At 45.6% G+C, this 14,514-nt stretch overlaps 1 protein-coding gene across 29 annotated transcripts in view; it reads left to right on the top strand.

The window, feature by feature from the left end:
* Positions 1-14,514, top strand: part of CELF2 (CUGBP Elav-like family member 2) — a 786,847-nt gene that overhangs the window by 758,974 nt on the left and 13,359 nt on the right. For 15 of the 29 annotated variants that reach the window (XM_019738197.2, XM_019738187.2, XM_074325004.1 and 12 more), the window contains 2 exons: positions 5,234-5,353; positions 12,053-12,250. In XM_019738197.2, the coding sequence (XP_019593756.1) occupies positions 5,234-5,353; positions 12,053-12,250 (318 nt within the window). Of the gene's footprint in view, positions 1-5,233; positions 5,366-6,895; positions 11,837-12,052; positions 12,251-14,514 lie in introns of those variants that run through there. The other 14 variants (XM_019738201.2, XM_019738190.2, XM_019738196.2 and 11 more) reach the window with 3 other exon arrangements.

Here is a 14,514-nt window from a genome sequence, read left to right as displayed (position 1 = left end):
CCTTCTCCTTCTGTGGTTACTACCTGGCGTAACCTCCTGGCTCCAGGACAGCACTGTCCCCCCACCTACCTTTGTGCTTTTATTATCAAATATATTACATTTCTATATATTACAGGCCCAACAATGAAATTATATACACATTATTTTAGGTAACTGATATTTAAATCAGTTAAAAGAAGGAAAAAATGCAATTATACATATTTTACAATTACCTACAAAATTACCTTCAAATTTTGTTTTCGTTCATCTAGGAATGTCGTTACTTCTCCTTCGTTTTTAGAAAATACTTTTGCTGGAAATGAGTTTCTTAGTTCATAGATCTTTCTTTTCAGCACTTGGAATATGTCACTCCATTTTCTGGTCCACTGTGCTGAGAAGTCAGCTGTTAGTCTTACTGGGATCCCTTGTACATGAGTCATTTTTTGCTCTTGCTGATTTTAAGAATTTTCTTTTTATCTTTGGTTTTCGGTGTTTTTACTATCATGTGTCTGAGTATGGATCTCTTTTTGTTATGCTACTTGTGGTCTGTTGACTTTCTTGGGTGTATAAATTAACGTTTCTTATCAAATTTGGAGATTTTTTTTATCATTATTTCTTTGAATCTTTTTTCTGCTCTTTACTTTTGGTACTCCCATTACATATGTATGTTACTGTGCGTAGTGTGTTCCACATTTCTCTGGAGCTAAGTCTTCTGCCTGCTCAAATCTACTAATAAGCCCTACAGTGATTTTTTTTCATTTCTGTAATTTGCTTTTCAATTCCAGAATTTCCATTTTGTTCGTTTTTATGATTTCTATCTCTATTGATATTATCTGATGAAACACTGTCATCATACCTTAATTTAATTCTTTAGCAGGTTTTATTTTAGTTCTTTGAGCATATTTATAATAGCTGCTTTGATATCTTTGTCTGCTAAGTACAATATCTGGGCCCTCTCAAACACAGTCTCTGTTGCCTGTTTTCCTGTGCGTGGACCACACTTTCCTGTTCCTTTGCACATCTCATAATTTGTTTACAACCAGACATTTTAGGTATATCATATATCATAGTAATTATGGACACTGAGCCTCCTCCCCTCTAGACCCCTTAGCCCCAAACCCAGTGTCTTGCGGGAGACCCTGCTCGCTGCGCCATATGTCGTGCGGGGAGGCCTGCGGGGTCTCTGCTCCCGCTCCCCTCATAACGCAGGATATGGTGAGGCCAAGAAGGAACACCCATGGAGCCATAGGTAGGGGAGTCATACCACTATATTCTCTCTGGCGGCACTATACTCTCAATGGAGGCTGGATCCACACTGTCCGCAAACCGCCATCCACGCTTGCCAGCCCAGCCGCCATCTTCTTGCTAGCCCCCATTCTTCTCTTTCTGCTAGCGTAGCCACAGCAGTTATATTAGTGGCCAATGGCTCACTGGTTACAGCTGACGGCCAACTTGCCACAGCTGATGGCCATGCAATCACAGTTGATGGCCATTTACTACTTGAGCCAGCACCTGTCTATGTGAGGCCGAGAGCCTGGAAACTGCTTTCTGGGGCTCTGCCCCCACACCCAGCTTCTTCTTGTTTATTTGCTTAGTGACTTAGCTCGACTAGTTCAATAAAGTCTGTTCCCAGGCAGTATGCTTCTGCTGTCACTCCTTAGAGGGCACAACCTTGAGTTGTGAGTGACATTCTTATGTTTCCTTTTTTCAATGGCATAATTCTTCCAAATGGCTCTCTGCCTCCCTCTCTGCCTGATCTCCCTGTTAAATTTCTGGTAGATCTGTTTCTATTGTAATCACATGTAGCTGTTAGCTTCCACTAATTTCTAGTTGCTTCACTTGTTGTTTTGGCCATGGGGCATAAAATTCCCCCACAGCCTGATTCAGTTAAAGTCAGGCCCCTTCACTAGGAAAGTCTTCAAGGCTATTCCTTGTGAAGCTTGCTCTGACTCCAAGAGGACTCTTCTTAGCTGTGTCTTTCTCTGCTTCTCTCTGGTAAACTCCTAGCTGGTCTACCATTTTTCTGTTCCGGAACTATAAGTCTCCTCTTAATTGCTCACCACCAAAATTTTTATTGTTTTTAGCAGCACCTTATGCTTTTATACCAATGTAAATTTGAAAATTTAAACATAAAATACACAAATTCCTAGAAAGCTATGACTTAATAAAAGAGATTTGTGGGGACAGAGCCCCAGAAAGAAGTTTCCAGGCTCTCGGCCTCACATAGACAGGTGCCTGGCTCAGGTAGTAAATGGCCATCAACTGTGATTGCATGGCCATCAGCTGTGGCTAGTTGGCCGTCAGCTGTAACCAGTGAGCCATTGGCCACTAATATAACTGCTGTGGCTACGCTAGCAGAGAGAGAGGAGAAGAGAGAAAGAATGGGGGCTAGCAAGAAGATGGCGGCTGGGCTGGCAAGTGCGGATGGTGGTTTGCGGACAGTGTGGATCCAGCCTCCAGTGAGAGTATAGTGCCGCCAGAGAGAATATAGTGGTATGACTCCCCCATCTATGGCTCCGTGGGTGTTCCTTTTTGGCCTCACCATATCCTGCGTTCTTGTATGGGGAGCGGGAGCAGAGACCCCGCAGGCCGCCCCGCAGGCCGCCCCGCACGACAAATGGCGCAGCGACCAGGGTCTCCCGCATGACAAGATTGAAGAGGAAAAAGTTGAATAATCCTCTTTATTAGAGAAATAGAATCAATATTTTTAAATCGTGCCATAAAGAAATATCCAGCCCAGATCATTTTTACTGGCAAATTGTACCAAACATTTAAGTTACAAGTAATTTCAATCTTATACAATCTATTCCAGAAAATGGAAAAATAAGGACATTCTCCCAGTCATTTTAGGAGGTTAGCAAAAGCTTGGTGGCAAAACTAAGGACAGTATAAGAAGGAAAAATAAAGGCCTATCATACACAGATGAAAAAATACCATAAACGAGATACTATCACATAACAAATCCAAGGAATCATTGCTAATTTTGTTAGGTTTAATAATGGTTTGGAGTTTTAAAAGAAAATGTCCACAATTTTTAGAGCTTCATAATAAAGTATGTAGGAGTGAGATGGCATCATAAGGTCTGAAATTTGCTTTAAAATACGCTTAGAGAATGGGGGTGGGTTGGTTCTCAAATATTCTAGAATCTGGATATGTGTTTATGGGAGTTTGTTGTGTTATTGTCTTTGCTGTTGTGTAAATTTGAAAAGTTTCATGATACAAAAGGACTATAAACATTGCCTTGATTATATATAATTTTCTTTTACAAAAAGAAACAAAGTACACACACATTACAAGGCGTCAGAAGCTAATGTCATATATGGACAGAAATGTGACAGGGTGGGAAATTCAGTTTTAGACATTTGATCTGGCCTCATCCAAAAGGGATGCCAGGTGAGGTCCATTGTACGCAAGGCTGTGTGGTCTGGAGACAGAGCAGGGATGAGCTCCCGCTGCACAGCAACCTCCCAGGAGGATGGATGAGGTTCCTGTCCAGGCTACATGGAAGGGAAGTCCTCATACAGTGATTTCACAGCTAGAAATGAGCAAAGGTCTTCTTTTAGCTGTGGTTAGAGTTGAGTTTAGCCTTTATCTCCATCATTAGGATAAAGATGATGTGTGTGGAAAAAGTCAGCAGATTGTAAGTGTTGTGCGGGGTGTCAGGCGGGGTCTCTGCTCCCATTCCCTGCACAAGAACACAGGTGTCGTGCGGGGCGTCCTGCAGGGTCTTTGCTCCCGCACCCCACATAAGGACGCAGGACATGGTGAGGCCAAAAAGGAACACCCATGGAGCCATAGGTAGGGGAGTCATACCACTATATTCTCGCTGGCAGCATCCTCCTCTCTGCAATCCGCTCTTGTTAGCTCAGCCACCATCTTCTTGCTAGCCCCCATTTTTCTGCTAGCGTAGCCACAGCAGTTATATTAGTGGCCAGTGGCTCACTGGTTACAGCTGACAGCCAACCAGCCACAGCTGATGGCCATGCAATCACAGTTGATGGCCATTTACTACCTGAGCCAGCACCTGTCTATGTGAGGCTGAGAGCCTGGAAACTGCTTTCTGGGGCTCTGTCCCCACAGTAAGGCTCTACAAATGTAAAATACTTGAAATGTTATTTACAGAAGCTATTTTAAGTGTAAAAAGGAGAGAAGACAGCTGCTTTGGAAAACAGTTCCATGTTTCTTCAAAATGTGAAAGATAAATTTATCACATGACCCAGCAAGCCCAGTCCTATGTGTATTCTCAAGAGAACTGAAAACATGTCCACACAAAAACTGGTCCACCATGTGCATAACATCATTATTCATAAAATGTTCCCAAAGGGGAAACAACCAAAATGTCCACGACTGATTAATATTTTTTAAAACAACAAAAAGGGAGAAAGCACTGACACAGGCTACAACAGGGATGAACTTTGAAAATATTTTTCAGAGTGAAAGAAGACAGTCAGTGAAGGTCCCATTGCGATTCCATTTTTGTGAAATGTCCATACTGGGCAAATCCAGAAACACAGAAAGCAGATAAGTGGTTGCCAGTGTCAAAGGATATGGGTTTCCTTGGCGGGTAATAAAAATGTTCTAAAATTAGATATTAGTGCTGGTTGTACAACTCTGTGAATGTACTAAAAACCCCTGAGTTGTACACCTGAAGGGGGTATATTTTATGGTGTGTGAATTATATCCCAATAAAACTGTCATTTAAAAAGGGGGGGGAGGAGAACAGGGGAAGGAGAATTTGGCCCAAAATGATTTTATCTCATCATTCCACCCCTCTATTCCCACCCCCACCACCACCAGGGTCCTGAGGTCTTCTGTCCAACTCAGGATGATGTGTGCTTTGTTTTGTTTTGTTTTGTTTTGTTTTGTTTTGTTTTGTTTTGTCTTCATTGAAAAAAATGCCACATCCAAAGCAGAACCAATAAGCCAAGAATTGCCATTTGACTCCCCCACCCCTTCGCTGGTTACCCTGGACGAGGCTGTCCTGAAGTGGTGCCACTGAGAGCTCAGCCCCCCAGCTGGATAGGCCTCCTCTTCTCAAGTTGCGCCTCCTAACCAGCAGTGAGCGCATTCACTGGTGATTTGTATTAATCACCAAGTCTAACTTCAAACTGCCACAAGTATAACCCCATAAGTCTTCACCACAAATACAAGCACAACTCCGGCGCCCTCTGCTGTGGTGAGACTGAGCGCTTCCCAGGCCAGCTGCCTTTTACTCATCTTGTGCTTTCTCTCCCATCCTCCTCTTGTTTTCCAGTGGCTGCGTCAACTCCCAACTCCACTGCTGGTGCAGCCATGAACTCTTTGACCTCTCTGGGGACTCTGCAAGGACTGGCAGGAGCCACTGTTGGACTGAACAATATTAATGCACTAGCAGGTACCATAAACAGTGAGTACTTGCTGCTCTGGTGGACAGCCTTCCCCCAAATTCTCCACAGGAAATGGTCAGCCGGAAGTGACCTAAAAGGGATCCGTAATGGGAGAACTAAACTTGGGATGGAGGAGCGCATGCTTTAATAGGCAGACGCTGTCTAGGTTCATTTTGTCTCAAAAAAAAAAAAAAAAAACCCTCCCACCCCATTTTTTCTAATATATGGTATGTGCAGCTCCATCCAGAGATTTCTGTGGTTGGCAGTTTTGCAGGTTTTGAGGGGTCCGGTTTGGTTTTGTATTTGTGCTGTCCTGAGACAATGTTAATAAGAGAAAACTTGACGGACAGGATATCAGGACGTCTGGGTCCGGCTCTGAACCTGCCAGCAGTTACCTGCAGAGTCTTAGGCAAATCACTCCCAGCTCTGAGTTGCAGAGTCCCATTTGAAAATTGGAAGTTCTGGATTCGATGGTCTTAAAACGTTCTTAAAAGTGCCCTGTAGCTCTAAACTGCAGTCATGACAGTGATTCATGTAGGGGGCGCAGTGAGGCCTTGGAAAGAAGGGAATTCAGCTGAGCAGAGAGGAGGTCTGAAGTCTTACTTCCCACCCATAGGCATGGGTCAGTCTAAGCAGTGCGGCCCCAAAGGGGCGTCGCATACAGAATTAACTTAGTTCTGAAACCTAGGGACTCACCGAAGGACTGTAGGTTCTTTCCTACATCGCTTACCCACTTCTGGCACGTAGATCTCTGGGGAGAATTAGTATCCAGCCAGGAGACAAGTATACTGTAGGCTCATGCTTGGCGGTGGCTCCTGAGTGGGTGGGGGAAGGGAGGCGTGGGGGGGGCAGTCCTCAGCCCAGAGGGGCACCTTATTTGCCTTTCCCTCAGTTTGGTCCCCCTTGGATGCCTGAAAGTAGCCAAGCCCCACAGGTCCATGACAGCCTAAAGAGATTCTGATTTGGGGGTTCAACTACATACCATGCAGCCCAAGCAACCCAACACTGCCCATTTTAAGCATTAAAAAGGGACCTTGGCAAGCTGCCCTGTTTTAAGCCATGATTCAATAAGTGAACTGCTTTTAAAGGGTGATCAGGCAATACAATTTTCTTAAAAAGGCAAAAAAAAAAAAAAAAAATCCCAGTAATCCTATACTTTAAAAGCTTAAAAAGAATAGCTTGCAATTTATTTGGTAAAAAAGAACCTAGAACTCATCCAAATGAAGACTAACTTTTATAATCCTGATAAGAAAACAAATCTTATAGAGGTAGGAAATTTTCAGGTTTTATTAAATCCTTTTATTCAGATGTTCTGGAGAAAACAAATAAAAACTTAGACTAGTTTTACTTGAACAGAGGCCAAAAAAAAGGAAAGAAAAGAAAAACATGCTTCCTTCCAGCTATGAGGGCTCTTGATTAGCAAATAGTACATGAAGTGGTAACCCTAGGACAGCAGAATATTTTATTCCAGTAAAACTGCCTCCAGCTCCCCCTTCCCAGCAGCCCAGGAGCCTTCACTGCCGTGACCCATTTCTGACCTTGTTCTGCAGACGCTCCAGCCCACTTGCCCTCCGTTGCAGGTGTGTGTGTTTGCACACAGCCCTTCATGCCGCTTCTCTTGCCCCAGGACCTAGTTCCCCTAAAACAAGGACTCTGATTTGATCGCCTGCCTGTCCTTGGTCTGCAAAGTACCAGGCCAGTGGGAGTGGCTGTCCTCCTCAGCACGCGCTCATGACTGCTGTGTGGTCTCGTCCTCTCGTCTGTGCATCCCGCTCTCGCCATCCTGTTCTGTTGTACTCTGCGGGGCTTTTCCATTGTTCTGAGGGGCTCAAGAGGGTTTTGGTTGAATGGCAGGAAAACCATGACTACTTCTTGTGTGGGGTCTGTGTTATACAAATTTTGCTTCTGGCAAGGACAACAGGCATACGTTGTTTGGTTTTTTAAATTCTTTGCCATTGAGTTAAGAGATGTATGTATGGTTCATGGGAAATTAAGCACATTTCCAGTGTCAAGTTACCCCTACCAACCAGAAAGTACGAGGAGGAACCTAGGGAATGTTTAACTAAACCAAAAAGTCATGCCCAAATACAAACCTGTTCTTTCTGATTTGGTGAATATTACTAGCGCAGGGTTATTGAACGATCCCAGCAATGGCTCGGAGCTAGTATTTACTTCTTGTCTCAAACACCAAGGAATAACCTTTTAATAGAGTGCCCTCTTTCAGACCATTCTCCCTCAACAGATGTGCTGCTACTTGCCCTACCAGCTAATTCTCAAAGCAGGCAGTCAAGAGACGCTGACCTGGACAGAGGCAGCTTCTGAAACAGTTGGCCTCAGCTTCCATCTCATTGCCGTTTCTTATCCCACTCCACCCAGAAACCATTACGAGCTTCCAGAAGAAGCGTTTTCTGATTTTTTTAATAGAGCCAACTCTTTTCCATGGACAAAGGAGCCAGGAAGAAAGTGGATAGATGGAATCTAATTTATTCCCGAAGTAGCTTAGTGTAAATTTTACCTTCTTCCCTGCCAGATGGCCCCTCACTGCCCCCCAAAATAAAGTTTTGGTTCGTAGACATGTAGCTATATTGAACTGAATTTAACCTTCTTTTTCTTCCTTTACACATTCATGAATGGAGGGGCTAAAAAAAAAATAAAATAAAAAAAAACAGGATCCTAAAGCTAAAAGCAGAAATGGGCCAGATGAGAAGGAGGTGGGTGATTCACTCTCAGAGCTTTGAGTCATGGATCATTTGAGGGTCCTCCAGGCGTGTTTTGCATATTATGTCTGTCTGAACTGAGATTAAGAAAATATTTTTTGCAGATATGTCACCGAGAGTCTGTATCTGATTTTGTGTTTAAATGTATTTTTCCTTGTTTAAATGGCACAATTCTTCCAAATGGCTTACCCATACAGTGCTTAAAATTATGATGGTCTGAGTATAACCAGCCACAAATGCCTGGTGAATAGTGCTTATGGAAATATTTCCTGTAAAGGAGAGAAAAGAGAAGATGCACTGGGCATATTATTGTGGTTTGTCACCCTTTATTTGCACTGTGAAATGACTGCTTTAATCTGTATTGTTGGACTCTATAAAGACACACGTAGTTGGATCGAAACATAAGCGCACACAACCTCACACTTGTGACCAGATGTCACAAGTACAAATGCCACTAATTGTACATATTCATATTCACCTACCCTGGTTCTAGACACTTGATACTTAAGTTCTCATTAGCAGCTTGCAGCTTAGAAGATATACTTCATCTGCACAGGGCAACTTATCCCAGTGACTAGATGACAGAAGGGTGAGACTATATGAACACTTTCCTCGCTTCTGCTCTTTATTCCGTACGACGCCTGGCAGAGTGGCTTGCGCAGTGCTGTGGTTTGCTGACAGGGCTCTGCCTCCAGCTCCCCGCTGCAGTGCCCCCTTCACAGCGGCCACAGGTGTTCACGCTCTTGTACGTGGGTTGGTCCTTCTGTGTCATTGGCACAGATTTACTCAGGACTCTCATAGCTCCTCGGGTCTCCCTCAGTTGGAGAAAAATTAAGTTTAAAGCACTTAGTAGGAAAGATACACATTGGTAGACCATTTGCGAAGACCTTCCCTTGGCGAGGTTTGGCACACCTGTCATTTGGTCCCAGCCCTCCTCATCCAAGTAGCTTTCAGGGGAACTAGATTAAATGTGACGAAATGATCAATCCATTTGGCCTTTTCAAAGAAAAGCCCTATTCTTTTAAGGGGAAACATTTTATTCAGCTTAACCTTCAAGCCCCTGTTTCTGTGGTCCAAAGTTTTTAGATGTAACCAGATACCACCAGCAATTGACAAGAGTTATCTTTTATATAATGATTATTTAATACAGAATAACGTTAGGTAATTCCCAGGAGTAACTCTCAGAGGTTGAAATCTTCCTTTGATGGTCCTTCAAATTCTGCCAGGTAACCAATGGCCTATTCTGCCGTGGCTGTTGGCAAACACACACACCAGAATTTCCAGGAGAGTTTTGATCTGATATATTCTCTTATAAATGCACTTGTACTTGGTAGGCTTTTCGTCCTTATTTTTTGTTCACAAGAGTGGTTAGACAGGGGAGGAGAGCCCTGGGCTCTTTGGCATCAGTGCCCCTTTCCTCAGTGCCTCCTCTGCCAGCCCCCTCCCCATCCCAGGCAGGTAAGGCCACCCGTGACCATCTCCCACACACGTGGACTCAGCGGAGCAGGCAGAACCTTCAGAAAGCAGGTTTGCCCTGAGGTGTAGGCCAAAGCCTCGCTAAGCCGTGTGGAATGTGGGCAGGAGTGAGGGTGTAGGACTATCACTGCTGGAGCTGTAAGCCACCCAGGACTAGTCCTGGAGCATCATCCAGTCTTTCAGGAACATGACGTTCACTCGTGTTTCATGAGAACAACACAACACATGGCAAAAAGGGGGAAAGAGAAGATAATTCACGTGACAAGGGAGTCGGGCACCAGTGGCTATGGCCGTGGCACAGTGACTGTGTGGCAGCCCTCGGCGAAGCCGGACCATGGAAGCTGCAAGCACAGGAAGGTAGCCCTGGCGTCTCACAGGCAGGGCCCCGAGCACACAGCGCAGGCCAGCGATGCTGTGCTGTCAGCCATCCCACTGATGGCAGGGAATTCGGACACCTTTGTAGTGGCGCTTCCGTGTCCGGCCCAGGTCTGTGAGGCCGCTGTGCCCACGTAGCTCTGCAGGCTGCCGTGCACACCTGGAGAGTGGCACGTCACTGCTCACTTTCCTCCTAGAATTTCTTCCCACGCAGGAACCATCTTTTCAGAGGGCTGAGCCACGACGTGACCCTAGCACCTATTAACAGCCTGACAAAAAAAAGCAACACTTGTCAACTGTGCCCCACTCTTCCTGAGTTATTTTACACCCTCCTCTCACCTCTCTCAGAAAAGACACACTGGTGTTTCTTTGCACTCATACAAGTACTGGGAGGTGAGGATGAAATGAGACCGAGAGGAAAAGAGCAGTTGCTCCCCATCTCCTCAGTAGCCGTAACAATAACGGGTGGGGGGAAGAGTCAGACAGGTAAATGGGATTGGTTGGCGTCTGAAGGATCGTTTAATTAGGACAAGCTATGTCTAAGCTCCCCACAGCACTTATTTGCATAACAGAAAACAGTTACGAAGTGAGAGGGAAGAGACTCCTTCCTGATACACTTAGAGCAGAGCCAGCAGAACCCCTGCTGGCCAGCACCTCCATCTGTGGGGTACCACTACCCAGGACCCAGCTCTGTCTCCTCGAGCCCCCCAGGAAGGCCGCCAGGCCTGCGGCACTGGGAGACCCGTCTCCTGGGGCATGACGGTCTGACTCCGAGCTTGTGTGGAGTCCTTTCAATGCAAGAGCCGAAGTCGTCCAGATGCCAGAGGCACGTCTTTCCTGAGGACAGCCAGGAGAAACGGCAGTGGGGTGTGGAGGTGACTCTGGCACAGGACCCCTCCCTCCAGGGACTTTGGGCCTCCTTACCTTAGTTGTCTGTTCTCACTGCACTTCCTGCCCCTCGTTCCCCGTCAGTCATCTTGGCTATGGCACCAGCCCTGATCAATAACCCTAATCCCCTCAAAATTTTCATTAGTGTTTTCAGTTAAGTTCTCCCCAGAAACAGATCTTTTTTAGAAACACGTTTTAATCATAGACGGAACCAAAGGCAATTATGATGTCACCTCTTCCATTTCCTGAGTTCCTATGGAAGTTAACACTCTATAAAGCCTTGCTTGTTTTGACTCAGGACTCAGGGAAAATATGACACACTCAGCAACCATAATAGAGCCAAAAAGCAGCCAGGATACAAGGAAAAAAAGCAAAAAAGTGTGCTGGCCAGCATCCACTTCACATGCGTGAAGAGCAAAGATCCAGCTTGCAGCCCCAGGTGTCACTTCAGGTGACTGAAAGGCATGACACGGAGCTCCGCCACTGGCGGAAGCCCGTTACATGGGCACTGATTTGCAGTCGTGTGCCTGCCTGCCTGCCTGTCTGTCTGTCTAGCCCAGCATACTGCATAAGCGACTTCAGTTCTCTGCAGCTGAGGGAAGGGTCCAGGCTTTTCCCTGTGCCTTAAATTTTCAGCAGCGAGGCTGTTCCTGAGCTTCTGTCCTGAGAACGTTCGTCCGCTCAGGAAAGCCCGTTAGTGGAACTGCCCATCCACTGGGTTATGGAGAACAGAGCTGGTCTTCTCTGCCATTTCCCCATCAGACAGCTGACAGGAGAAAAGCTGTATTTTATCCTTCCCTCCTGAACCCCTCGAGCCATCCCTTGACTCCTCAGAATGCCCAGTAAATGGATTTGAGTGCACGGCTGTTCCCAGCCTCATCTCGTCATGTGCCCACCTGCTTCCAAGCTCTAAGAAGCAGGAGGGTTTGTCTCCAAAGCACCACAGTACTTGCCAGTAGCACCTGCATGGGAGGGGGGTGAGCTGTGTGAGTGCAGCGTGTGGGTGACGTCTGACCGCCGGTGGGGAGCAGGGGGCCGGCGCTGGGGACGTGGGGGTGCTGCTGCTGTCGTCTGTGCCGTTGCCATTACCGTGGCTGAGTCACAGTTTCATTTTTCCTCCATGTCGGCTTTGTTGGCGCTGGCTGCATGCACTTGCTGTGTTGTACTGTGTCAGATGACTCTCTAACTTCCTTTGGAAAGCACTAATGAAAAGTGCTGTTTCTCTTCTCTATTGTTGGGTTTTTTGTAAAGTTGCTCAAATGCTCTCAGGTATGGCGGCTCTGAATGGAGGACTTGGCGCCACGGGCTTGACGAATGGCACGGCAGGCACCATGGACGCCCTCAGCCAGGCCTACTCAGGGATCCAGCAGTACGCGGCGGCCGCACTGCCCACGCTGTACAGCCAGAGCCTGCTGCAGCAGCAGAGCGCCGCGGGCAGCCAGAAGGAAGGTACGTGCCACCTCGGCCCGGGCGCGGCCTGGCCGCCGGCGGGCAACGCGCGCCCTGACTGCACGTTTGCAAAGAAACTGCACCGAGCCAGGATCACAGAGGCAGCAACTGTATTATTTCTGCTACCCGACAGGTTTTATGAAACCTGACAAGCCTAAACCATTTGTTTAGTCTTCTTTCCAGTTCAGACTTATATTTCTTTCATCTTTTAATTTTTCACCTACCTCTTAAGAGGGAATTCTCACCCACTGTGTGTTTATATGCAATTACTTAGTAGTTGCTGCCGTCAAAAAATTGCCAGGAACCCGTCCCACGTCAGCATTGCCTCCCCTCACTCCTAAACTCATCAGGGGGTCGACCCAGTCCTCTGTCCTCTGGGCTGACGCTCTCTCTGCAGGCCCCAGGCCTCTCAGAGCCCACACAGCTGAGGCTATAGCTGGCCTCTTACCGTGTTTCCCCAAAAATAAGACCTAACCGGGAAAGAAGCCCTAGCATGATTTTTCAGGATGACATCCCTGAACGTAAGCCCTAATGACTCTTTTGGAGCAAAAATTAATATGAGATCCGGTCTTATTTTAGGGGAAACACGGTAGTAGGTGATGCTTTCCACGTTAATGATAAAATCCACCATGAGGATTGACTTGGTCTTTAATTGGGGGTCTTCTGGGGAAGGAAATAAGAGATTGATCGCCTTGCTTCTCTGCCAATAAAGCAAAAGAAACGTCAGCAAGTTAATGCTACGAATAAATTAAAGCTAATTATAAAAGAGTTAATAAGCTATCCAAGTAGGAAGAGCTTGTCTTTTTCTTCCCGTTGGTTTCTTCTTCCTTAACTGAAGTTGCTTTGAAGCGAAATCTGCAACGTGGTATTATTCTCTGACTTGTTTAGAATCTGGGCAAAGCAGTTAGAACAGGAGGTACTGCCTGAGAAGTTTTAAATTTCTTTCCCTTCCGCTTTTCCCTCATCCCTAGTTCCAAACTGGTTTTTCCTGAACATTGTGACCTTAAACATGGTATTCTATAAAGAAATAGTTTTCCTTTGTGAAGTTGTGGATTTTAAAGGGGACACAGCTTTAAAGATACTCACATGTAACAAACGTTTTTCCTGTTTATAAGTAACAACATTAAAAATGAAAGATATGTGACAATCTAAGTTATTTTTCAGTATTTCAACTTTCTCTTTACTCTTGTTCATGACTGATTTTTTTTCTCTTGGTTATGGTAGATCTTGTAACACAGGCACAATTGTCCGGACAACTGTGTTTCCCCAGGCGTGTGGAGATGCTGTCATAAATACACCACTTCCCAAAGAAAAGCCTGTTTTGGGGTCCCTTTGTCGGGTGTCTGACTACCATGGTGACAAATTAGGGCTGTAGGATGGTCTCGTAAGATATTAAAATCCTCAGAAGAGACCCTAAAAGCCAGCTCCCTTGTATGTGCTTTAGAAAATCTTGGTCATCTCTCCATTACCCACCAGTGCTTTACAGCAAACTGCAGAGCCTGTGTCGCTGAGAAAACATCACCGTGACTCAAAATTCAGTGATTTAAGGATAAAGTCTGGGCCCTGAAACAACATTTATCTCAGTTCCTTCACCCCAGCCCACTGCCATAAAGTTAGTCCATGCCTTGAGTTTCTGGAATGGCCTGAGCAGTAATTAACCCTCGGGTATTCACGAGAAATAGTTTGAAATGATGGCTGCCAGCTCCGGATTGTATCTATTTAGGTCTGCAGGCTACCAGTAGCATGCTGTAGGGGTTTTGATTTGTTGTGGTGTTTTTTTGGTTCAGTTATTTTCAGTCATTTCTCACCTTCTCATATCTCTCTTCTGATCATGTTCTTCTCACCCAGTTAACATGAGCTCAAGAAATTTAAACCACCTTAACGTTAGTTTAACTAAACATAATGTAAAAGGCAAGTTACACTGGGAAAGAAGGAACATCCCATAATGAATCTAAACAGATTTCTAGATCTATTTTCTACCACATAGTTCTGTCCTTTAGTCAAGACACTTGAAAGTCAACTTGATCTGCTTGGTCAGGTACCCTGGTTTATGTTTTCCCACAAGAACACAAGCCAGTCTGGCAGCTGGTTTGAATACGTTCCCCAGCTAAATCTTCTGAAGCGTTATGGCTTCCCTATAGATCCAAATCCAGGAAAGCCGACCACCTTTGCTGCCATTCCTAAGTATCCTCTGATCTCTTTTACACCTTCCGTCTTCCCACATCTGCAGGAGGCAAGTCACACACACAAGCGGGTAGAGACCT

Source organism: Rhinolophus sinicus, linkage group LG02 (genome assembly GCF_036562045.2).
Source record: "Rhinolophus sinicus isolate RSC01 linkage group LG02, ASM3656204v1, whole genome shotgun sequence".
NCBI classification, from domain to species: domain Eukaryota; kingdom Metazoa; phylum Chordata; class Mammalia; order Chiroptera; family Rhinolophidae; genus Rhinolophus; species Rhinolophus sinicus.
The sequence above is the reverse complement of the archived record's forward strand: the minus strand, read 5'-3'. Positions and strand labels throughout refer to the sequence as shown.